General features: G+C 54.2%; 9 protein-coding genes across 9 annotated transcripts; 5 read left to right on the forward strand and 4 right to left on the reverse strand.

Moving 5' to 3' along the window:
- Positions 1-52: 52 nt before the first annotated feature.
- On the reverse strand, positions 53-2,311 carry ACET3X_008916 (uncharacterized protein; the record flags this gene model as incomplete). Its single annotated transcript, XM_069455053.1, has 1 exon — positions 53-2,311. The coding sequence occupies one exon, from the start codon at positions 2,309-2,311 to the stop codon at positions 53-55; it is 2,259 nt and encodes a 752-aa protein (XP_069302993.1).
- Positions 2,312-2,684: 373 nt separating this feature from the next.
- Positions 2,685-4,195, forward strand: ACET3X_008917 (uncharacterized protein; the record flags this gene model as incomplete). The annotated part of the gene is made up of 4 exons (XM_069455054.1): positions 2,685-2,795; positions 2,916-2,976; positions 3,038-4,041; positions 4,094-4,195. 4 exons carry the CDS (start codon positions 2,685-2,687, stop codon positions 4,193-4,195), a joined length of 1,278 nt encoding a protein of 425 aa, XP_069302994.1.
- A 2,197-nt stretch (positions 4,196-6,392) lies between these two features.
- On the forward strand, positions 6,393-7,140 carry ACET3X_008918 (uncharacterized protein; the record flags this gene model as incomplete). The annotated part of the gene is made up of 3 exons (XM_069455055.1): positions 6,393-6,413; positions 6,562-6,731; positions 6,825-7,140. 3 exons carry the CDS (start codon positions 6,393-6,395, stop codon positions 7,138-7,140), a joined length of 507 nt encoding a protein of 168 aa, XP_069302995.1.
- An 881-nt stretch (positions 7,141-8,021) lies between these two features.
- On the forward strand, positions 8,022-9,182 carry ACET3X_008919 (uncharacterized protein; the record flags this gene model as incomplete). The annotated part of the gene is made up of 1 exon (XM_069455056.1): positions 8,022-9,182. The coding sequence occupies one exon, from the start codon at positions 8,022-8,024 to the stop codon at positions 9,180-9,182; it is 1,161 nt and encodes a 386-aa protein (XP_069302996.1).
- A 235-nt stretch (positions 9,183-9,417) lies between these two features.
- Positions 9,418-10,572, reverse strand: ACET3X_008920 (uncharacterized protein; the record flags this gene model as incomplete). The annotated part of the gene is made up of 2 exons (XM_069455057.1): positions 9,418-10,197; positions 10,429-10,572. 2 exons carry the CDS (start codon positions 10,570-10,572, stop codon positions 9,418-9,420), a joined length of 924 nt encoding a protein of 307 aa, XP_069302997.1.
- Positions 10,573-10,765: 193 nt separating this feature from the next.
- ACET3X_008921 (uncharacterized protein) lies at positions 10,766-15,707 on the reverse strand. The gene is made up of 3 exons (XM_069455058.1): positions 14,577-15,707; positions 11,922-14,486; positions 10,766-11,865 (listed from the first exon to the last, which is right to left on the reverse strand). Exons 1-3 carry the CDS (start codon positions 15,079-15,081, stop codon positions 11,735-11,737), a joined length of 3,201 nt encoding a protein of 1,066 aa, XP_069302998.1. The 5' UTR covers positions 15,082-15,707; the 3' UTR covers positions 10,766-11,734.
- Positions 15,708-16,199: 492 nt separating this feature from the next.
- Positions 16,200-16,711, forward strand: ACET3X_008922 (uncharacterized protein; the record flags this gene model as incomplete). The annotated part of the gene is made up of 4 exons (XM_069455060.1): positions 16,200-16,237; positions 16,288-16,360; positions 16,420-16,531; positions 16,581-16,711. 4 exons carry the CDS (start codon positions 16,200-16,202, stop codon positions 16,709-16,711), a joined length of 354 nt encoding a protein of 117 aa, XP_069302999.1.
- A 297-nt stretch (positions 16,712-17,008) lies between these two features.
- ACET3X_008923 (uncharacterized protein) lies at positions 17,009-19,898 on the forward strand (the record flags this gene model as incomplete). The annotated part of the gene is made up of 2 exons (XM_069455061.1): positions 17,009-17,053; positions 17,103-19,898. The coding sequence occupies 2 exons, from the start codon at positions 17,009-17,011 to the stop codon at positions 19,896-19,898; spliced, it is 2,841 nt and encodes a 946-aa protein (XP_069303000.1).
- A 305-nt stretch (positions 19,899-20,203) lies between these two features.
- ACET3X_008924 (uncharacterized protein) lies at positions 20,204-20,838 on the reverse strand (the record flags this gene model as incomplete). Its single annotated transcript, XM_069455062.1, has 3 exons — positions 20,204-20,388; positions 20,453-20,720; positions 20,818-20,838. The coding sequence occupies 3 exons, from the start codon at positions 20,836-20,838 to the stop codon at positions 20,204-20,206; spliced, it is 474 nt and encodes a 157-aa protein (XP_069303001.1).
- Between the last annotated feature and the right edge of the window lie 197 nt (positions 20,839-21,035).

Consider the following 21,035-nt stretch of genomic DNA (forward strand, 5'->3'; position numbering starts at 1 on the left):
GTCATATCTTGTACATAACTAATCTACATGCTGTTTCAACAACATAGTCTTCCTATTCGGCACCCTTGGGCTTCCTCTGCTTCTTCACACTGACCATACTCCTTCTCGGCCTGACCTTTCTATCTCTACTAGGCACATACTTGGGCCCACTGACCGTACTCGCACACATTGGTCTCCTCTGTCCCACAAACTTGCCCAGCGGACTAAACACCTCCACTTCAGGGTAGTCTTCCTCCCACTCGGCCATCCTATCCCTCATATGGTCGTCGTAAAACTCTTCCTCGAGCACCTCTTCCGGGTCCCTCCCTTCCTTCTCTGCCCTCGCAATTGCAGCAAACTTTCTATTCTTCCGGTCCTCTTCCTCCTTGAGACGCGTGATGCGGTCGAACTTGGCTTGGTTGGGATCTTTCTTGACGAGGCCAGAGGGCTTCCAGCCTTGTGGTCTGCGCGTCTGCGCCGAGACTTCTATCCAGCCTACGCCCTCGATCAAGATGTCTGTGCTCCAGACGCGGAAAGGTAGGTTCTCGGGTTTCATCTTGCCCGCCATAGGGGAAGTGACGGGACCAGCGAGCTTCTTGGTAGCGTCCCATTTGAGCTGGAATCTACCGGCGGAATTCATCTTGGAGCCTACGTTGGGTGCAAGTATAGGTGGAACCTGGAGCTGGCGGTCCGAGGTTTGCGCTTGGTAGTCTATGGCTTTTTCTGTGCGGGTTACGTGCGGGTGGATAGGTACAAAGGGGTGGACGAGGAAGACTTGGTCGGGAGTCACGGGGGTGATGCGGATCAGTCCACCGCCGAGGATGAGAGATTGCCCTGGTTTGAGGGTGTAACGTTCGGAATTTATGCGGTTCGTCATGACAAGATCGTCGTGTGCGGTGGGCTGGACAAATGTTTCGAGGCCTGGCGTTGTGCGTGCCAGACCGGGGAGATCGATGAGCTCGCCTCTGTTGTTGCCGAATGGAATACGGATTGGAGACGCTGTTGTTCCCGGGAGAGAGGAGGCGATTGGAAGAACGGGGTACGGGGTGTACGGCTGAGGTGGTGGGAGGAGCGCGTCGGGATCAAGTTCGTCCTCTTCGGGCTGCTCTTCAAGTTCTTCGGGAGGCTGATGCAGATGCTCTTGAGGTTTGCTCTTTAGACGTTCCGTCTCGGCGTCTTCTTCGGCAAGCTGGCGATGGACCTGTGTGAGCTCCTCCAGTGTCTTTGCGTTGTTGATCATGGCCTCACGCTCGGCTGCGCTCCGGATCTTGCGCACGTCTTGGTAGTCTGCCCCCCGTCCTTTGGGGAAGACGGCTTCGAAGAGATTGGACTTTCCTACGTTGACCTTGCCAACCATCCATCCCGCGCCTCCACGCTCCCAGATATCTTCCTTGACCTGTTTGGTCCACCACCCCCGCTTTGCGCTCACAAGGCGCACGTTGCCCAACCGCGCGTTCGCATTTTGCCGTCCGAGCGCATCTCGAAGCACGTCTCGGATGTACGGCATCAAAACGTCGACTTGCTCCTTTTTGGGCGCTAGCAAGTCGGCTCTTGTGATGATGAAGCTGACCTCTGCAATACGGTCATTGGCCACCCACCCCTTGTGCTTTGCTCGTCTGTTCTGTGTTCGAAGTTTGGGTATTCGCAGGGACGACTGGAGGTTGGGCACGATGGAAAGCGGGAAATCGGCGGCATCAACGACATGATAGATGTGGTTGCGGCGATGGGGCGATTCTGCGATGGTTTGCTGTATAGATTCGACGGTCGGGTGGTGTATAGGCGATCCTACGCGGTGGTGAAGGAGCTTGTGGCATCGGTCGCATACAGGCGTCGCAGGCGGTTCGTTGTCCTCTGGTGTCTCGATGTTCTGGTCCTGAAGTCCCAATTCTCCCAGCAACTCGGGATTTACATTCTTGAGCGCCTTTGCATACATGTCGTCCTCGGCAGTCGCCTCTTTGGGTCTGTTTGGGACCCAGTCGAGGTATTCCCGGATCGCATTCCTGTCTACATCATAGTATCCGGCCTCCTTTCTGTCGTATATCTGACTCGGCGCACCACATCCTGGACATGCTCGTGGCAGTTGTCTTGGAGTTGAAGATGCATCTGCTGGGGCATGTCTGGGCCGATGTTCGCTGTTGTCGGCGGGCGGGGCAGTGGCGTTGATCTGTTCTTGAGGTGTAACAAGAGTCGAATAGGCTCTGGGAGTATGCTTCTCGGGCACGCGGCGGCGAGGTGCGACTATGGGCGCTCTGAGCAATGCGGGACAGAGGAACAGTGGTATCGAGGCTTCATGGTTCAGCAGCGTCCTGGCTTGCCTCAGCGCTGGTCGCATAACGGGAATCCGACAGTGGTTAGACGGTGCTCGACAGTGAAAGAAGACGATGGTCCCCCACGCAACGCGACGCGCGCATTTGCCATGAAAATTAGTGAGCGGGCGTCGGAGTTAGCAGGGGTGTCACGACTACTGTGCATTAAGCGAATCGGAGGGAGCAGGAGCTGGAGCTGGAGCTGGTGGGAGCCTCGGCGAGTCATAGCAGCTACCGCAAAACGGGGAGTCTGTTACTTTTCTGGGGTATTTCGCACTCAGACCACCCGCTGCAATAGCTTACACTGTCCCGCAAAGCTCGACAACCCCTCTCTCTTTCTCTCTTCCTTCTTCCCTCCCAGCCATCTCGCCTTACCTCCCCCACACACACAACTACAACATGCTTGCGTCATCAAGAACGGCGCTGCGCCAGGCGGCGACCAAGCAGCTGTCCCTCCGAACCAGCGTCCGAGCTGTCTCGGTTTGGTCGCAGGTACCGCAGGGTCCTCCAGTAAGTAGCAAAAGCAATTGGGCCTAGAGTCGTCTTTGGCAGGTGCTAACAATATATCCCAGGATGTAAGTACAGCTTCTGAGAAGAATACCAGGCAATTAGCTCATCACCCCTCCCCAGGCCATCCTGGGTATCACCGAAGCCTTCAAGGCCGACAGCAACCCTAAGAAGATCAACCTGGGTCAGTATACACACTGCAACATGAGCACAAGGAAGGCGCGACCAACTGACATGCGCACCAGGTGTTGGCGCCTACCGCGATGACAAGGGCAAGCCCTACGTCCTGCCCTCGGTAAGGGAGGCAGAGGAGAAGATTATCAAGTCCAACCTCGACAAGGAGTACGCCGGCATCACCGGTGTGCCCAACTTCACAAAGGCCGCCCTCAGGCTTGCATACGGCGAGGACTCGGCTCCTCTCCAGCAGGACAGCATCGCCGTCACCCAGACCATCTCCGGTACCGGTGCCCTCCGCATTGGCGGTGCCTTCCTCGAGCGCCACTACCCCGGTGCGAAGACCATCTACATTCCCACCCCATCATGGGCCAACCACAATGCTGTCTTCAAGGACTCTGGTCTCAAGGTCGAGAAGTACCGCTACTACAACAAGGACACCATTGGCCTCGACTTTGAGGGCATGGTTGCCGACATCAAGGCCATGCCCAAGAACAGCATTGTCCTGCTCCACGCATGTGCCCACAACCCTACCGGCGTAGACCCTACCGAGGAGCAGTGGACCAGGATTGCCGAGGCTGTCAAGGCTGGTGACCACTTCCCCTTCTTCGACATGGCCTACCAGGGCTTTGCCAGTGGTGACACTACCAAGGACGCCTTTGCCCTCCGTCACTTCATCAAGGAGGGCCTCCGCCCAGTCCTGGCCCAGTCCTTCGCCAAGAACATGGGTCTCTACGGCGAGCGTGTTGGTGCCTTCTCCGTCGTCTGCGAGTCCGCCGACGAAAAGAAGCGTGTAGACTCTCAGATCAAGATCCTTGTTCGCCCACTGTACTCTAACCCCCCGGTTCACGGTGCCCGCATTGCGTCTGAGATCCTGAATGACGCTTCTCTCAACGAGCAATGGCTTGGTGAGGTCAAGGGCATGGCTGACCGCATCATCACCATGCGTGCCCTTCTCAAGGAGAACCTCGAGAAGCTCGGTAGCAAGCACGACTGGAGCCACATCACCTCGCAAATTGGCATGTTCGCGTACACTGGTCTGACTGCTGAGCAGATGGACAAGCTGGCAAAGGAGGTAGGTTTATATCTTGCAACTATCTTGGCATTTGTACTAACCACGATGACAGCACTCCGTCTATGCCACCAAGGACGGCCGTATCTCGGTTGCAGGTATCACCAGCGAGAACGTCGGCCGCCTCGCCGAGGCCATCTACAAGGTCAAGGGTTAGAGTCGTCATGACATTGTTCCACTTCTTTCTGTAAACAAGCGATCCTTGGTATGGCATAGCTTGACGCCAGCATTGTACCATACAGACAGCATCGGCAGCTAGTTTATACCGTATCAAAGTCTACGAGAATCTACGAGAAATGAGACGGCTCACGATCCTCTTATCCTCGTCCCAGTGCCTTCTCTTGTGTACTCGGATCGAGGCATCTGATTCGTTCAAATTGGTGATTCTACTATCCTTGGGCCGATTTTTTTCCCAGCCTTGACATCACCCACTAAATCCCCACACCCCACGAGTGGTTGGTCATGTCATCGTGAAACCATCAATGTCATGCAGATCACTACCCGATATAGTATCGCCCGGGCCTCGTACTTCAACGACGCTAGTTCCCGCGAGCTGGGACGCCTTCATCAGAAAAGGCCAAAAGGAAGCGTACCGGACCGGTTTCGCAGGGCTTGCATATGCGGCATCCCCAAAACGTTTGCACCCCGTCTGCAAGCGGAGCAACGTCGGTTCCTGTCGCAAACATGTGTCCAAGAACCAAACCCGGTGCACTCCATTATTCAGTAAGCTGGTCCGGTACCGCACACCGCATCGTTCAGCAGGTGTCCTCACCGATAGAACCGCCACGCTAATAACTCTGCTCGGTTACCCTGCAGCTGCGATCCGCAAGTTCCTCGTGCTGCACGTCTCAATCACAGGCGCTGATCCTGGGCGCCTCCATGTACTGTACAACAGCGGTGCTTCCGTCATCCGGGACCCCTGCAAGAGCAATAGGAAAGTATCGACGTCTTGCAGCTCGGAGGAGGCCGGGTGAACGAGTGCGATTCGCGCGTGCAGGTTTCTGCAAGAAAAGAAGTCAGGGTCCATGGAGCATGCCTGTCGGTGGGATTGGTATCCGGACCTATGGCATTTGCTCGCATACCAGGACTCGGGTGCTGGCAACGTCTGCAATTGGTTTTGACAGGATTCCTACATGGCAATTGGGAAGCGCGCAACGCGTAATATTCAGCGACGACCCGTCGACGCATCTGTGTGTGGGGTCCATGCTGCTAGCCCAACCCAGTAAATGAAATTCCAGGGTCCGGGTAAGCATGCACGATGACGATGGCTGATGAAGTGACGTCGTTGCTCTCACGACGAAAACCAACCCTCGTCTTTCTTTATATTCGTACACTGGCACCCCGCCCTGACCCTTCCATCAGCGGGCAATAGCAGTCTTTCGAACGCTTCCAGGCCCTCTTGGCACATTGTCAACCGTCTTTATTCTTCCCACCTTTTGCGCACACGATTGCATGCCGCTGCCGACGGGACAAAGCGGTGCGAGCGAGGGTCACTGCTAGCTCCATCAGCCGCAGAGGACACCAGGGAGCCGGGCATGCTGCCAGGTCAGAGGGCAGACTCCACACGACCTGGGTGTGTTACATTTACTTTTGACCCGACAGCCGATGAGATGGATGGGGGTCATGGTCGGCCGTCAGCCCGTTGGCAGAGGGTAGAGGTTGGGCTTTGTGACAGGCGATCAACGGCGAGCGAAGGCTGCCGATTGACGTCGAGGTATCCACCCACATATAGCGAAAGCCTTATTTCTGTGCTCATCATTCCGTGCCCCCCCTCTTTTGCGGTGATGCAAGCATCGCGATTCTGACTTCTAGAACACGGCCGACTGTATATGAGCAACGTGCCCGTGACCATCACTGCCGCTAATTGCTTTCTTCTTATCTCACCGACTCTACGTGTCGTCCCAATCTCCCACGCACGGCGTAGCTGCAGTCGCTTCTCTCGGCAACGGACCCGTGGAGGCTTTGGCAATTAAACGAGCACAGAGGGGTTGACTAAACCAAGGCTTCTCTCTACGTAGTAGTTCGGCAGAGCATACCAGTCACACTCGCATTTCCCCCCCTTTGCCCTGCGTCCGCAACCACTCTTCTCTGCAGAAGACGACGACTCTAATAACGGCGCTCACAGCAAACAACGGGCCGACCCTTTCGTCATCCACTAAGCTCAATCCAGCCACAGCCAGTGAATCGGACACCCGCACGGTCCACCTACTGAGCTACTGAGGCGCGAAAAAATATCCGTCGCGCCCAGGTTCGTTGAAACGCTGCGACACCAGTACACGAAGGTGTCGACAGCATCACCTCGAGGTTGAAGAGGGCTTTCTGTGTATCGGATCCGCTGTTCGGACTTGTTCACCATGTCGGTTACCGACGACAAGGTTCGTGTTGCCCCTCCATTACCTGCTTTGCTCTTGCCTGCGCCCCCCTCCATGTCCTGCAATTCTCCGCACGTGTCATCCCTCCTGCTGTACACTTTGCAACACGCGCCTATAGCTTTGACCGCCTAACCTAAGAAATTCCCTACAGAGCGGCGACATCATGTTGATCCCTGGTGCCGAAGACCAAATCGACCCAGCCACCTTTGAGCAGATTCTCGAGATGGACGAGGACGAGGTCGAGCGCGAGTTCAGCAAAAGCATCGTCTACGACTTTTTTGGCCAGGCGGACCAGACCTTCAAGAAGATGGACAAGGAGCTGTGAGTGCCCCGTCTGCCCGGGCATCACTATGACGTGCTTGCGCGCCGCAGTGCCAGCAGCACATGGCGAATGCGATGGCTAACGCCGCATAGCGAGAAGAAGGAAGGCAAATACCTCAAGGAACTTAGTGAGCTAGGTCACTTCCTCAAGGGCTCGTCCGCGACGCTCGGCCTCACCAAAGTCAAAGACTCGTGCGAGAAGATCCAACACTACGGCCAGCTCAAGGACGATGCAGGCATGAAGGACATCACCGAGGAGAAGGCGCAGGAGAACCTGGCCAAGATCATCAAGCAGGCAAAGACAGAGTTCACCGAGGTCAAGGAGATCCTCAAGGAGTTCTACCAAGACAAAGGCGACGAAGAGGAAGAAGAAGAGCCGCCGGCGGCAAAGCCAAAGGCCAAGGCCTAGGGCGCAAGGCAGCCAGAGCTACGGCGCGAGCAACCATCTCGCACTCGCCAACGCTCAGCTCGAGGATGCGGCATCGTAGCAGCCAAAGTCCCGGACCGTACGCTTCAAGGAGCGACATGCGACTCCGGCTTCGCGCCCTGCGACCACTCCTCAACCTTGACCAACTTTTTCCCTCTGCGACATGCCTATCTCGTGTTCCTCGGAACGCTTTTTGTGTACATGTCGTCATCGGACCAGCGAGGAAGTCCGGGTACTCTACATAGCCTGTCCTCAATCTTTTCCATTTCCGTCTGATCGCATTGCATAGAATATGAATAAATGTTAACCGTTCCCTACATTGCAGACATGTGCCACCCATCGCCTGCCCCTCAGCCCTGCCGGTGAAGGGCCGAACGAGCGCCCGGCGGCGGCGCATGTCACTCACCCACCCCACCTTCGGGACCCTACGTCACGCTTTGCACATGGCTTTGCCGAACTTGGTACGGCGTGTGATAGGCTGGCTTTCCACACCCCATGAAAAGTCAACACCATGAGTGGTTCCATCGTAAGGTCTTTTCTCGGTTCCGTTCTTGTAGTCTTGCCGGTCTGCCGTCTGTCATGTGGCGTTTCGTGAGACGCGCCTGATTTCGCCCGCTTTCCCTTCCCTTGAACCGCTCGTTCAACCACTCTCGCTTTTACACAAAGTTTCCTGCCTTCTTATGATCTTTGCGACTATTCTGCGACAGGCTGCTTCTGGACCAATCAGTCGGCGCGCTACTATCACAACTGCCATCGCGCATTCCCATACTCGCTCCCAACGGACGAACAGAGTTGCCAGTCCTTTTCTACAGTCGAATCTAGCTGAAATTTCCTACACCGTATCACATACAACGTCACCAATCATGGGCAAAAAGAAGTCCAAAGGCGAATACAATGACTTTCTAGACGGCGAAAAATTGCGCGACAATACCGAAGTCAGAACGACATTGCAGGGCTTCGCTGCAAGAGATATTTCGCCATCACTCGGACAACAAAAGCATACAGCTAGCAAGAACCCGGCCAGAGGCGGAGCGAAGAAACCACAACTCACACATTTCCTGTGCTTACCCTTGGTCACCGATACGAGCAAACCTCAACTGCAACAAGGACTGGAGAGATTCAAGGAAGACCTGGCAAATGATGGCCTGGTGCCTACGAAGGCTGTCCGGCCAGTTGGCACGTTGCATCTTACGCTCGGAGTAATGAGCCTCTCTCCCTTGAAATTACAAGAAGCGAAGCAATACCTGCAAGAGCTAGACCTACACATCCTCCTCCGCGACATCACCCATCGACGCGTCGCAGAGAAGGCTGCCGAGTCAGGCGAGATAGCAGAAAACCTCAACGCAGCAGCCATGCCCGACACAGACGCGTTGACAATCAACCTTGAATCCTTGATCCCCATGCAAGCACCACATAAGACAAGCATCCTGTACGCAGAGCCGCAAGACCCATCACAGCGCTTACAGCCTTTTGCTGCGGCATTACGAGAACAGTTCACCCAAAAGGGACTACTACTCGAGGATTCCAGACCATTAAAATTGCACGCAACGATCATGAACACCATCTACGCAAAGCCAAAGAAGCATGGGAGGGGGCGAACCAAGAGCCAAAAACTCATAGACGGCTTAAAGCACATGGAACACAAAATCTCACCTCACCATCATCACAACGGCGGAGACACCCGCCCAACCTCAACCGACGACCTCAACCCAGAAGACGAAACTGCACCAACGGCGGGCTCTGTAGACGGAAATGAAGATACCGCACCTCCCGACCCCTCAACGACAGAAGCACCACGTCCGACCGGTGAAGGTCATGGCCCAGATGGCAAGAGCTGGATGCGCTTTGATGCTAGGAATTTAATTGAGAAGTACAAGGGGTTCATGTGGGCGGAGGGGGTTCGAGTGGACAGAGTTTGTATATGTAAGATGGGGGCGAAGAAGATCTGGAGTGGAGGGACGGAAGGGGAGGGCGAAGTGGTAGATGAACAGTATGAGGTTGTTTGTGAAAAAGAGATCTTCTAGTGATCGACGGTCAGATGGAATGTATGTTTTGCAGTACTGGTATACAGTCTTCTTGAGGAAGAAAGATGTGGCGTCACGCTTCTTGAGGCAGACGATCAGGCAGGTATTATTGGATTATGGGGCTCCGGCCTACACACATCAAGAGCGGGTGCATACCTCCACAATCGTAGTCGTCGCAATGTATATGATCCCTACGCTGTAAAGTTCTCCACCGTCCAATCTACCCATACCATCCTCATCCCCCACGTTCCAACTTGCTGATTTCCGCCTCGATCCTCTCAACCTCCTCCACCAAGCCTTTCTTTCTCTTCGCCAAGTCCCTCATCCCCTTCTCCCCCGCCTTGCCATACAACTCCAATTCCCGTCTCGCCAATGCCTCCCGATCCCATAGCGCCCTCTTGCCCCCACCCAGTCCCTTCCTATACTCCTTCAGCGCGTCCACAAACTCTGGTGGCGGAGGATGTTGCAGAGTATAGATCTTGGCCTGTAGACCGAGCAAGATGGCTTTGGTTTGAATGAGTTCTGCGGACGATTTGGTATGTCGGGCCAAGGCACCTTGTTGGGTTTGTTCGAGGATTTTAATGCTGGTTGAGAGGACGGTAGAGTGCGTGTTCAATAACGTTGTTAGCGTGTTTGTGAGGTGCGTAGTTGCGGCTTGGAGGTCGCTGGGAAGGGACTCTGTGGCGGAGTCTTGGAGAGTCTGGGCGGTACTTGCTAGTGAGGAGATTGGCGGTACAGATGAAGGGGAGGCGATCATGCAGAGGTAGTCTGCTATGGTGACGAGTTGGTCCGATAGAGCAGAGGCGATGGGTCCTATGTTTGAATGGAAGAAATCCATGTCGCTGGAGAGGATATCTCGGTCCGATGCTGGGATCTGGCCGTTCAGTTGCGCAGTTACTATTTCTATAACGGCGTGGAGGTCTGGTCGGAGGTCTGTAGCTTTCGATGGCAGGGTCGATAGAGATGTTGTGAGAATTTGCGTTGTATGTAAGTTTGTGAGGGCAGCAGTCAAGGTCTAGATCTATGTTAGCATTCAAAAGTGACGCCGGAATCAGGTGTAACCGCGTAACTCTAACAACACGTAGAGAGGTAGAAGGAGAATCTATCTGATGGTTGGGATCTGACGTGACTTCTATGAACAAGCAAATGGCAAAAGGCAGAATTATGCATCAAAGAGAAAGAAGACTGAAAAGATCAAGAAAGAGACTCGCGATCCTAAATATGCGAAATTAGAAGATATGATTACCTTCCGTATCTCATCATGCACGCGCTGCTTCTTTGTATCTCTCGTCGAGCCATCAGGGTTGAGCTTCCGGGTGCAAAGATCTTTGTACAGGATTTCAAAGTTGGGGTTGCGTTGCAGCACTGCAGGATCAATTGGGGGAAGCATGGCGGCTGCTGTACTTGTGCGGTGTGGCTTGAAGTTACAGCTAAGAGGGACGTGACGCGAATGGTGACTAGGTACAGTAGTAGAGTAGGGGTAGGTACCAGCGGGCGCTAGAGAGTTATAAGTCTAGTGGCTTGGCTGACACTTCACTCTTACCGCCGATCTTGGAGCAGTAGTCAATTCGTTCTTGCCCAAATCCGGCGTGAGTATCATTCATCTTAATTGAGAGCAACATCCAATTCATATCACAATGCCGGAAATACCTCGAAACACATCTTCAATATACCACCTCTACAACCGTACAAGTTCCTCATGCGCGCGCCGAGTCCGCATCGCCCTATCTCTAAAACGCGTACCCAACGTTCGTACCCACGACGTAAACAAGTACTCGAGGACCACTATCGGAACAAAAGAGTATCTCGCCATAAACCCTAGCGGCGCGGTACCCACCCTCATCCATGAAACATCATCACCAGGACATTTCACCAAATCACGCTTCGTAATCACACAATCCACCGCCATACTAGAGTATCTAGATGAAACTTTCCCGTCAGTTTGTCCGTTGTTACCGCCCGTGTCTAAGCCGGAAGAGAGGGCAAGGGTGAGAGAGCTGGTAGCGATAGTGACGCAGGATATGTTTCCTTTTGCGAATCGGAGGAATGGTGCGAGGTTGCGAGAAGTCGCTGGCGTGACGGAAGACGGGCAGCGAGAATTCATACAGAGAGCTTTGCATGAAGGGTTTGATGCTTATGAGACGATGGTGGGGAAGTACGGGGGGAGGTATAGTGTGGGTGATGCGGTAAGCATGGCAGATGTGTGTCTTTTTCCCCAGGTGTTGCAGGCGCAGCTGTGGGGCATATATGTGTTGGGGTGTGATAGATGGCCGTTGATCAAGAATGTCGTAGGGCAGTTGGGTAGAATTGAGGCGTTTGCAACGGAGATGGGTGATATTGCCGTAGATGACGCGACAGTCGTAAAACCACTGCCTTGAAGCTGCGCTCGCAGGTAATAAATTACAGTACTTTTACTCCCATGATGCAAACTATAGGACAGCAACGCCGTGGATGCTTGAAATAGAACGCCATGCCAAACGCCAGCAGGACTAAACAGATGCACGAAAATAGTGTGTAAAAGAAACCAATCCAGATGATAACACAACAGGCTTCTACATAACGGTGCAGTTCTCCTCCTGTTGTTTCTGATTTGTCCGACTAAGACGTTCTCGCTTCATTTGGACTTTGCTTCCACCACGCTTAAGTTCTTCAAGACGCTCTTGGGCTTTGGGGAATTTATATGCTATAAGAACGTTAGTATTCTACTCAGTGATATGACACAAAGTTTTAGGAACATACCTGCAGCCCGTCCATACCACCGTTTCGCCTCATCCAGACTCCGTGGGCAGCCTATGCCCACTTCGGTAAAGTAGCCCATGGCGAAAAGTGCCTTTGGCAATGGCGGTTCTGCGCACGCTGCTTTCCGTGCCCAGAGGTAGGCCTCGGTATCGCTTTGCTCGAGTATGCCAGATGTACCCGTGAGGTACCAGCCCGAAAGTGCGAGTTCACTCTGATGTTCTTCCTGAGCGGCAGCTTTTGTGTACCAAGCAATGCTCGTGCGCGCATCAATAGGGCAGCCCAGGAGTCCGTACTCGTAAGCCTGTCCGAGACGGAATTGGGAGAACTTGTAGCCGAGATCAGCCGCTTGATGGAAGAGCTGCAATGCGTATGCCTCGTCGCGTATGATGCGTTCGTTACCAGTCTGCGCTTCATAGATGAGTGCCAGTTCGTGGAGTGCGTGAGGATTATCTCGATCGGCTCGATCGGCGGCTCGCTTGAGCATGTTGATGGCTTCCCCAAAATTCTTCTGCTGGCCTAGGAGGCCCTTGAGAAGAATCATGCCCATCTTGTACATCGCAGGTGTGTCTCCCAGTGCAGCGGCCCGTCGATACCACTGCACGGCTTTGAGGGGATCCTTCTTGGTGCCGCCGCCTTCCTCATGACCCATCTCGCAGCAAACGGCTGTACGGTAAGCACTTGCAGCATGGCCACCCTTTGCAGCGGATTGGTAGAGCGTGAATGCCTCTTTTGTATCTACTTGCAAGCCAAGCAATCCTTGCCCATAGCAATCGGCGAGATAGAACATGGCGTCTGGCGAACCATTGCTGACCAACTTCTTGATGATCTTGTGAGCCTCAAGAATGAATTTCTCGCGATTTTTGTTCTTCGTCCTAGAGTCGGCTGTGCCTCCTTCATCAGCAAGTACACTCGATGCTTCTACAAGCTTCTTCGATAGCTTCAGACCCGTAACAACGTCAGCTGGATTCTGCTTGAATGTGTTGCGCAACCTGTTCAGCTCATCATGGGTAACGGGATGTGGCACTGCGCCTTGTCCGCTATGACGTTGTGTGGACGGGTTGCTTTCGTAGCTGGTACGCCCTGGCTCACTGTTGTATTGTCTGATGGGCGGTGGTCTTGCGTTTTGAGGCGCCTGGGGCGGTGGTGCCTGTTGCTGTTGCTGCATGAGGCCTTGTCGTACAGGCATTGGATGCGCTGGTAATGCATCTGGGTTTGACGGCGGCTGAGTAGTACCAGGTCTTCTGCCCATGGGGTCGCTCGGATTACGACCTGGTGCGGGTGCAGCTGTTCCTGGTCGAGGGATAGGGTTCCCGGGTGCGGGCGATGCGAAGTTCCTCATTGTGTTCGGAGGTGGTTCTGAGTAGGTAGTGTCGTCTGAGTAGACCCTTTGAGGCCCAGGTGGAGGACGCGCATATCTTGGGTCCATATTAGGCGGTTGCCCATGCATTGGACCTTGATGAGGTGGCGCGTCCTGCATGCCACCAAGTGCCATTCCCCTCTGGGGCGGTTGTCGTCCTCGAGCGCCGTTGGGCAAGCCATTGTGACCTCCGAAGCCCGTGTTTGCCCGTGGCACACCTGGCATCGGAGGTGCATCTGCGGCCATTTCGTGTACACCATTCGCGTACTGTCCGTTGAGGTCAGGCTGTGACCGGCTTCGCTGCATCTGCACCTGGGAATTGTTATGCCCTGCATTCACCGGCGCAGCTGGTGTGGTGTAAGCGCTGATATCGTGGGACGGTGACAAATGATTGTCAATCGAATCGCCTCTCCGGTGCCTGTTGTTGGTCTCCGGGATAGCGTCGAAGTCGGGCATGTCTATCGCCGAGTCTTCTTGTCCATAGTAGTTATCGTAGAAGCTGTCTAAGCCTTGTTCTTCGCCATGAGCCTGTTGCTGCTGGTTCGGGGCTTGGGGCTGGTATTGCGGCTGTGACTGCTGCTGAGGCGCCTGGGGCATAGGAGGCCTCTGCCCATACTGCGTTGGAGGCCCGTTTTGTTTCACACCACCCGCAGTTGAAGGCCTGGGAGGGATGTAATCTGGAGATGCAGGCCCATGATAGCCAGACACAGCACCAGGCTCAGCAAATTCTTGCTGGCCATTGTAGCCAACTCCTTGGCCTCCACTCGGCCTTGTGTGCGGCATTGTTGCAGATCGCTGTGTATTTGGGCCGAACGCTCGCCTCGAGGGCGACATAGGATCCGATGTGCGATGTGGTTGTTGTCCTCTGGCGGCATCCACGTTCATGGGTGGTGGCCGCTGTCCGGATGGCATCCGGTTCGGGACATTACGTTGGCCCTGGCCCTCAAAATGCCCTGAGTCCTGCCGGTGAGTAGGCATCGACCTCTGCTGTGGCGGGCCTCGGTTCTGAGGCGGCATAGGCTGTCCTCGCCCAGAGGAGCCGGCGGGCTTTGCTTGTCCTCCACTGTCCTTGATGTTCATTTGTGCCATACTCTGGTCGAGGGGTTTCGAGCCACCTTGCTGCGGTTTCTGCGTTGGGAAAGTCGGAAAGGGGTTGTCGTAAGCAAGACTCTTCGGTGATGTTGGTTGAAAGAGGGAACGATCCAAGCCTGTTATCGGTTGTTAGTACGCGATGTTGATGTGCAGACGTGTAATATAATGCCTTCGCCACTTGAAGGGATTGAGACTTCGCGACATACCTGGTGGTCTCGACGCACTACGTCCTTGTTGTGAATTAGGCGGTGGTTCATTGCCTCGACCTGTTGGTCGGCTGCGCGAATCCTGTCGCTGCTGCGGAGGACGCTGGCTCTGGGGCGGCGGTCTTCTTCCTTGATGTTGCGGGGGCGGTGGTTGCTGATAGTAGGGCTCACTGTATGCTTCTTCCTGGTAATACTGGTCTTGCGGCGGATGTCTGCGGCCCTGATGTGGCTGCGCTGATCTCGAGTACCCGTTCACATCTTGGTAGCCACCTTGTTGCTGCGCATTGCCCCACCCTCCTTGCTGCTGGTCATAATGGCCATTGTTGTTCCACTGCTCATTGCCGCCCTGGTCATAGCCGTGATCGTAGTCATAGTATTGTTGTTGGTCATATTGGTTGTCGTAATTCTGGTACGGCTGCTGCTGTTGTCTTTGCTGTGGTCGTCCCTGGTCGTAATATTGCTGTTGCGGCTGCGCGTAATTGTCGTGTTGTTGTCGATGCGCCATGACGGCGGCGTTATCGGAGGAGCCTGACCCGAGGCTGTCTGTGAAGGGCTAGTGAGCGATGGTGATCGCGTCCGACCGGCGGGGCTGCAGCTCTTAAAGGCACCTGGGGTGCAATCTCTCTAGGTAGAGCCGGAGCTCGTTAGGCTTATACGTAGCGTGACCCGGTAGTCGACGTGGGTATTCCGTGGTCGAGCTGGCTGTGAACCGGGTTGTGTGTTGCTTCCAAGGTGGACAGAGGTGGTACAAACTCCAAGAAGGGTCTTACGGCCATCAAGCACCAAGCAGACCTGAAGACCTTACAAAGGTGAAAGTCGACGCGTTGGAGGAAGAAAGTCAACAGTAGAGCCCTCGCTTGCTGATGCTCTACAAAGCAATGCCAATTGGGGGCTGCCGCTGCCGTCCTCAAACACGGGGTGACCTCCAATTAGTTGGATCTCGCGTTTCAACCCAGTCTGCCACCCAGCGCTGGTGCAACCCAGCAAATAAATAAGAAAAGGGCCCGCTCTAGCTTCCTTGAGCTTTGAAACGCGAGCCCACGACGACTGGGATTCCCAGGGCAGATGAATCGTCGTTGTTAAATTGCATTCGCATGCGGGTAGATTAAATGAGGCATTTGCGAATGCCACCTGAGAGTAACACCGTTAGCTAGGGTGAGAGGAAAATCGACAGGATGATCAGTATCAGCCCTGCGCAGGACGACCTAATTAGTCTGTGTCACGCACTCCCTATACGGGACAAGTCGCAGAGCCGCTGGACATCATACACATCATGCAGTCGAGGAACAGCCTACCAATGAAACGCGTACAAGACGATGCTGATCGCTGGCCCTCAGCCCCGGGTAAGCGTTCGCCGCCTGCAAGCACTTGAGGAGTCCCACCTGCCACTGCCGCGATGATGCAGCCACAGTGGTGGCGGTGCGCGCACACGTGATTCCCGGCGCGTCAAGCTAGCTTCGTTCGATGAACAATCCATGGCACTTGTGTGGATCGTCGACTTCACCACTCTAGCTGCACAAGACTCCACCAGCAACCCCGACACCCTGATATCAAAGCCACAAATTCAACAAGAGACTTGCAAGATACCTTCACAGAGATCCTGAGCATCACCAAAAAGTCATCATGCCTTCCATGTCAACTTACATCAAAGCCATCTCCGGGTGAGTTCGCTATACGCAGGCCTATGGAAGTGTACTAATGGTGAATGTAGAGGCGCAATCCTTGTCATAGGTGGCCCTGCGCTCGTATGGTATGTCACACCAACCGAGGAAGAAATCTTCAAGGTATGTGAAGTGTACCTTGCCACGTGCAGGCGCCAAATTGCTGCTTATATTCCGTGTAGAGATATAGCCCGGAGCTACAGAAGAAGGCCCTTGCAGACAGGGAGCAGAGACAGAAGGACTTTGACGCATTCATTGGTCAATTGAAGGAGGCTGCGCGTTCAGACAAGCCAAGTAAGTATTCCTTCTGCAGTCTCTACCACGATCGCGCTAACGAAATTAGTCTGGGCTGCACAGAAGGAAATGGATGCGAAGAGGTCAGAGGCGGAACAGCAGATGCGCAGAGAGGAACGTGACGCATATGCTGCCGAAAGCCGGAGAAGACAAGCGGAGATCAGAGAGAGTGCGAAGTAGGGGCCCACCCCAGACGACTTTCATTTCGCCATTGTATATTTATCTGTATCACGAATCTACGCTTTTGAACAGGGTCCGGAATTGATTCAAATCCGAGACAGTCCATGACACAAGAACTTCATTTTCCGGGGGCTAGTGGTGCAATATGTTGTTTATGGAATGACGTTACGTGATGGAATCCCAGTGGTGCTGTAGCGAGGTGTCGATCTCGTGACCTGGAGTGGGTTACGCGACTTGGGACGCGCATCTACCCCAAACCTCCATCTCGCCCCACCACGACCGTCGGAGCAAGACCCAATGCCCAGCGATGCGCAAGCCCCCGTGAAGCTCTCGCTGCCTCTCGTACGCTCACCTCAAATCATCTGCGCACAGTATTCTGATGACATCATAGGAGTTCCAACAGGACATCTTCAACGAACTGCGCGAGGAAGATGAGCTTGTCCTTCTTGCGCGCGGCCTCGGCCTCTTGCGCATAGTCACGAACCTTCTCCACTCCTACGACGCCGCTGGGAACAACCTCATACTGCTTGTTGGCGCCGATGACCGCGAGAATGTGTGGATTGGCGAGGCATTGGCCGAGCATGCGGCAGTCAGTAATGCGCCCAAGTGTCGCGGGCTGAGTCTGGTCAATACCGATCTGATGAGCGTTGGGACGCGCGAGAAGATGTATGCGCAGGGCGGCATCTTCAGTATAACGTCACGCATCCTCATTGTAGACTTCCTGTCTGGCCTACTGAATCCAGAAACGGTGACGGGTGTGGTGGTACTGCATGCTGAGAGAGTTGTCGCGACATCTCTAGAAGCCTTCATCCTGAGGATTTACCGGCAGAAGAACAAGACAGGCTTCTTGAAAGCATTCTCGGATACGCCGGAACCCTTCACCACTGGATTCGCGCCGCTCACCAACATGATGAAGAACCTGTTCTTGACGAAGCCAGCGTTATATCCGAGGTTCCACGTTTCAGTCGCAAACTCGCTTGAAGGACGTAAGAAGGCTGAAGTTATTGAGCTGGAGGTGCCCATGACGGAAGCTATGCAGGACATACAGAATGCCGTACTAGCCTGCGTTGAGGCCAGTATCAGCGAGCTCAAGAAAGCGAATCCAGGCTTGGAAGTGGAAGACTGGAACGTAGACAGTGCCCTACACAAGAATTTTGATCAGATCATCAGACGTCAGCTGGATCCCGTCTGGCATCGCACAACGTACAAGACGCGACAGGTCGTCCGAGATTTGTCGCTGCTTCGTACCATCCTGCATGCGCTCCTTACGTATGATGCGGTAAATTTCAACAAGTATCTCGACACTGTACTGGCAGCCTCGCAACCACCACCGGGATCAACAAAGCAGAACCAATCCCCATGGCTTTTCCTAGATGCAGCTGATACCATCTTCACCACTGCAAAGCGAAGGGTATACACAGGCAAGGTGTCCAATACCGAGTTGGCCAACGCTTCAAATACTGTGCCAGAGTCTCTCCAGCCAGTGCTCGAAGAGTTTCCAAAATGGACGCAGCTTGCAGAAATTCTTCAGGAAATTGAGCAGGATGCTTACTTCAATCCAACACCACAAGACTCATCCAACGGCTCTATACTCATCATGTGCGGCGACCAGGGCACAGCATCACAGCTGAGGGAGTATCTACAGACCATGTACGTCAAGCCAGAGGGAGTACCCGACGAGGACGAAGACGAGTACGAACCATCGGCGAACTTCATGATGCGGCGTAAGCTACGCAACTACCTCACTTGGAAACGCGATTTCAGCAAAGTCAGCGCCGCGCTGTTCTCAGAGAACCAAAAGGCCATCAACGGCAGTACAGACAAGAACGTCCAGAGTGGCATGCGCCAGACTTCCGGTAAACCTCCGCCTAACAAGCGGCGCCGCATCAGAGGCGGTGGAAATGCTGCAGCAGGACCATCTAGATCAGACACGGGAGCCATACGTACCGCGGGAGATAAAGACGCTCACATTGCAAGTCTAATGGCCGAACTGGAACCCTCGGAGATTGAAACAGCGCAAAAGCCTGGCGAAGTAGGTTTCGACCCCCTTGAGAACATGGAAACCTACTATGAGCTCTTTGATGTGAACGACCTGATTATCGTACATCCATATTCTGGAGATCTGGATGAGCACATCTTGGACGAGACGAAGCCGCGATATGTCATCATGTACGAGCCCGACGCAGCATTCATCCGGCGTATAGAAGTATATCGATCATCACATACAGACCGAACAGTGAAAGTCTTCTTCATGTACTATGGAGGCAGTGTAGAAGAACAACGCTACCTCTCCGCCGTCCGACGCGAGAAAGACGCCTTTACACGGCTGATCAAGGAACGTGCAAACATGGCTTTGACCATAAACTCGGCCGCGAACTTGGCACCAGAAGAGTCCTTCCTCCGCACAGTCAACACCAGGATAGCAGGAGGAGGCCGTCTCGCTGCAACCACCGAACCTCCCCGCGTCGTCGTCGACGTGCGAGAATTCCGCTCGTCCCTCCCGTCCTTGCTACACGGCCGATCCATTGTCATTGTGCCCTGCATGTTAACAGTAGGCGACTACGTCATCACACCACAAATCTGCATTGAGCGCAAATCCATCCGCGATCTCATCCAATCGTTTGCCAACGGCCGTCTCTTCAACCAAGTAGAGTCCATGATGGAACACTACAAACACCCCATGCTACTCATCGAGTTTGACCAAAACAAGTCTTTTACTCTGGAGCCTTTTACTGATTTCTCTGCTGGTAGCGCCGCTTCTGCCAATGCGTCGGCCACGACGCCGGATCTCCAATCGAAACTCGTCATGTTGACGCTCGCCTTCCCCCGCTTGAGGATCATATGGAGTAGCAGCCCTTACCAAACGGCCGAGATTTTCTCTGAGCTGAAGAAGGGGCAAGATGAGCCTGATCCGCTGAAGGCGGTGCAGTTGGGCCTTGATCCGAATCAAAGTGGAGATGAGATGCGCAGTTTCAACCAGACGAGTCAGGACATGTTGAGGGCGCTGCCGGGGATTAACGAGAATGCGGTTTCGCAGTTGATGCTCAAGACTGAGAGCATCTATGAGGTGGCGAACATGCAGGAGAGGGAGATTTGTTGGTTGGTCGGGACGGATGTGGGGAGGAGGATTCATAGGTTCCTGAATCGCTCAGTGTATGAGGAAGTTCAGTGGCAGAACTTTAGTTAGCGTATTGGGACGAAGATATTGGCAAGTAAGAATTTTGGCAAAGATTATGAATGTATCATTCCTCTATCCCATGATGCATACAAAAAGGTAGCCAGTACCCAGAGTCGTGGAAAGAGAAACGTGCCAAATGCACTCGTCGTTGACACCATGCTCGAAGAAACATGATGCCATGTATTCCTCGACACCACTCGAACCATCCGCCCGCTCGCAGGAAGCAGCATTTGAGCAGCCCGGCCCCTGCCACAGCAAAGCAGCAGCCGCGAAGCAAGAGCCGAGACAGCATGGCGGATCTCAACTCCCTCCCCTCAAATATCGTCAATGTCAATCTCCTTCTTGCCGCCTTCAGCCTCGTCCGAGTCGCTGTCGTCGCGATCCTCGTCGAACTCGAAACCGATGCCCTCGTCGCCTTGGTCGCCGTAGGTGTCTGTCTCGTTGATCTTTGCGTTTTCGGGGAGCTCGCCGTAGGCCTTTAATGAACGGGCTTCGTCGGCTGTGCGCGCGTTAGTAGCTGTCTTCTGCAGTGTCTGTTGTTATGCGTGTAGTATGCGACTTACCAGAGTACTTCATAATGACATCGCCCTTCTCGTCTTGGTAGTCTCGCAGCGACAGGAGGATAATGTCACCCTGGTTGATCCAGACCTTCTTCCTCAGCTTGCCGCGGATATGGGCGAGACGGCGGGCGCCGTCGAAGCACTGGGCCTCCAGACGACCGTTTCCAAGCATCTTGACGACCTGGGCGTATTCCTGGCCTTCCTCCTTGAAGACGAGTTCGCGCTTTTCATTGTCGTTCTCGTTCTTACCCCTACGTCGGTTTTTACCTCCCTGGGATATGCGTTAGCGCGTGTTGAGGATTGGGCGTCATCGCGGTGTGAGGCGTGGTGGGGTGTGCGGCCCCTCCCAAAAAAGAGTATTCACGTACCTTTCCCTTGTTCTTGGGCATATTGGCGGTAGTTGAAGTTTGTGTGTGTTGGTGGAGGAGTGGGTTGTGTTTCTGGGCGGAGCTTCACAGGGCGCAAGTCTTTATGTAGTGGCGGACCCGGTTGTTTGCCCTGGGTGGATTCATTCCGACTCACTGTGGGAGCCTTCGACATTAAGCGCTAACGGCTCGCCCTAACCCTGGTTCGGCCTAGCGCCTCG

This window comes from Alternaria dauci, chromosome 9 (assembly GCF_042100115.1).
Source record: "Alternaria dauci strain A2016 chromosome 9, whole genome shotgun sequence".
Taxonomy (NCBI): domain Eukaryota; kingdom Fungi; phylum Ascomycota; class Dothideomycetes; order Pleosporales; family Pleosporaceae; genus Alternaria; species Alternaria dauci.

What these genes read in the sequence shown, in the direction of transcription:
- ACET3X_008921 (XM_069455058.1), bottom strand. Translation starts at nt 15,081, where the DNA reads ATGGCGCATCGACAACAACACGACAATTACGCGCAGCCGCAACAGCAA. An exon ending in TAGTGCGTCGAGACCACCAG is followed by an intron (nt 14,487 to 14,576) that starts GTATGTCGCGAA and finishes AACCGATAACAG; the next exon opens with GCTTGGATCGTTCCCTCTTT. An exon ending in GTGGTATGGACGGGCTGCAG is followed by an intron (nt 11,866 to 11,921) that starts GTATGTTCCTAA and finishes ACGTTCTTATAG; the next exon opens with CATATAAATTCCCCAAAGCC.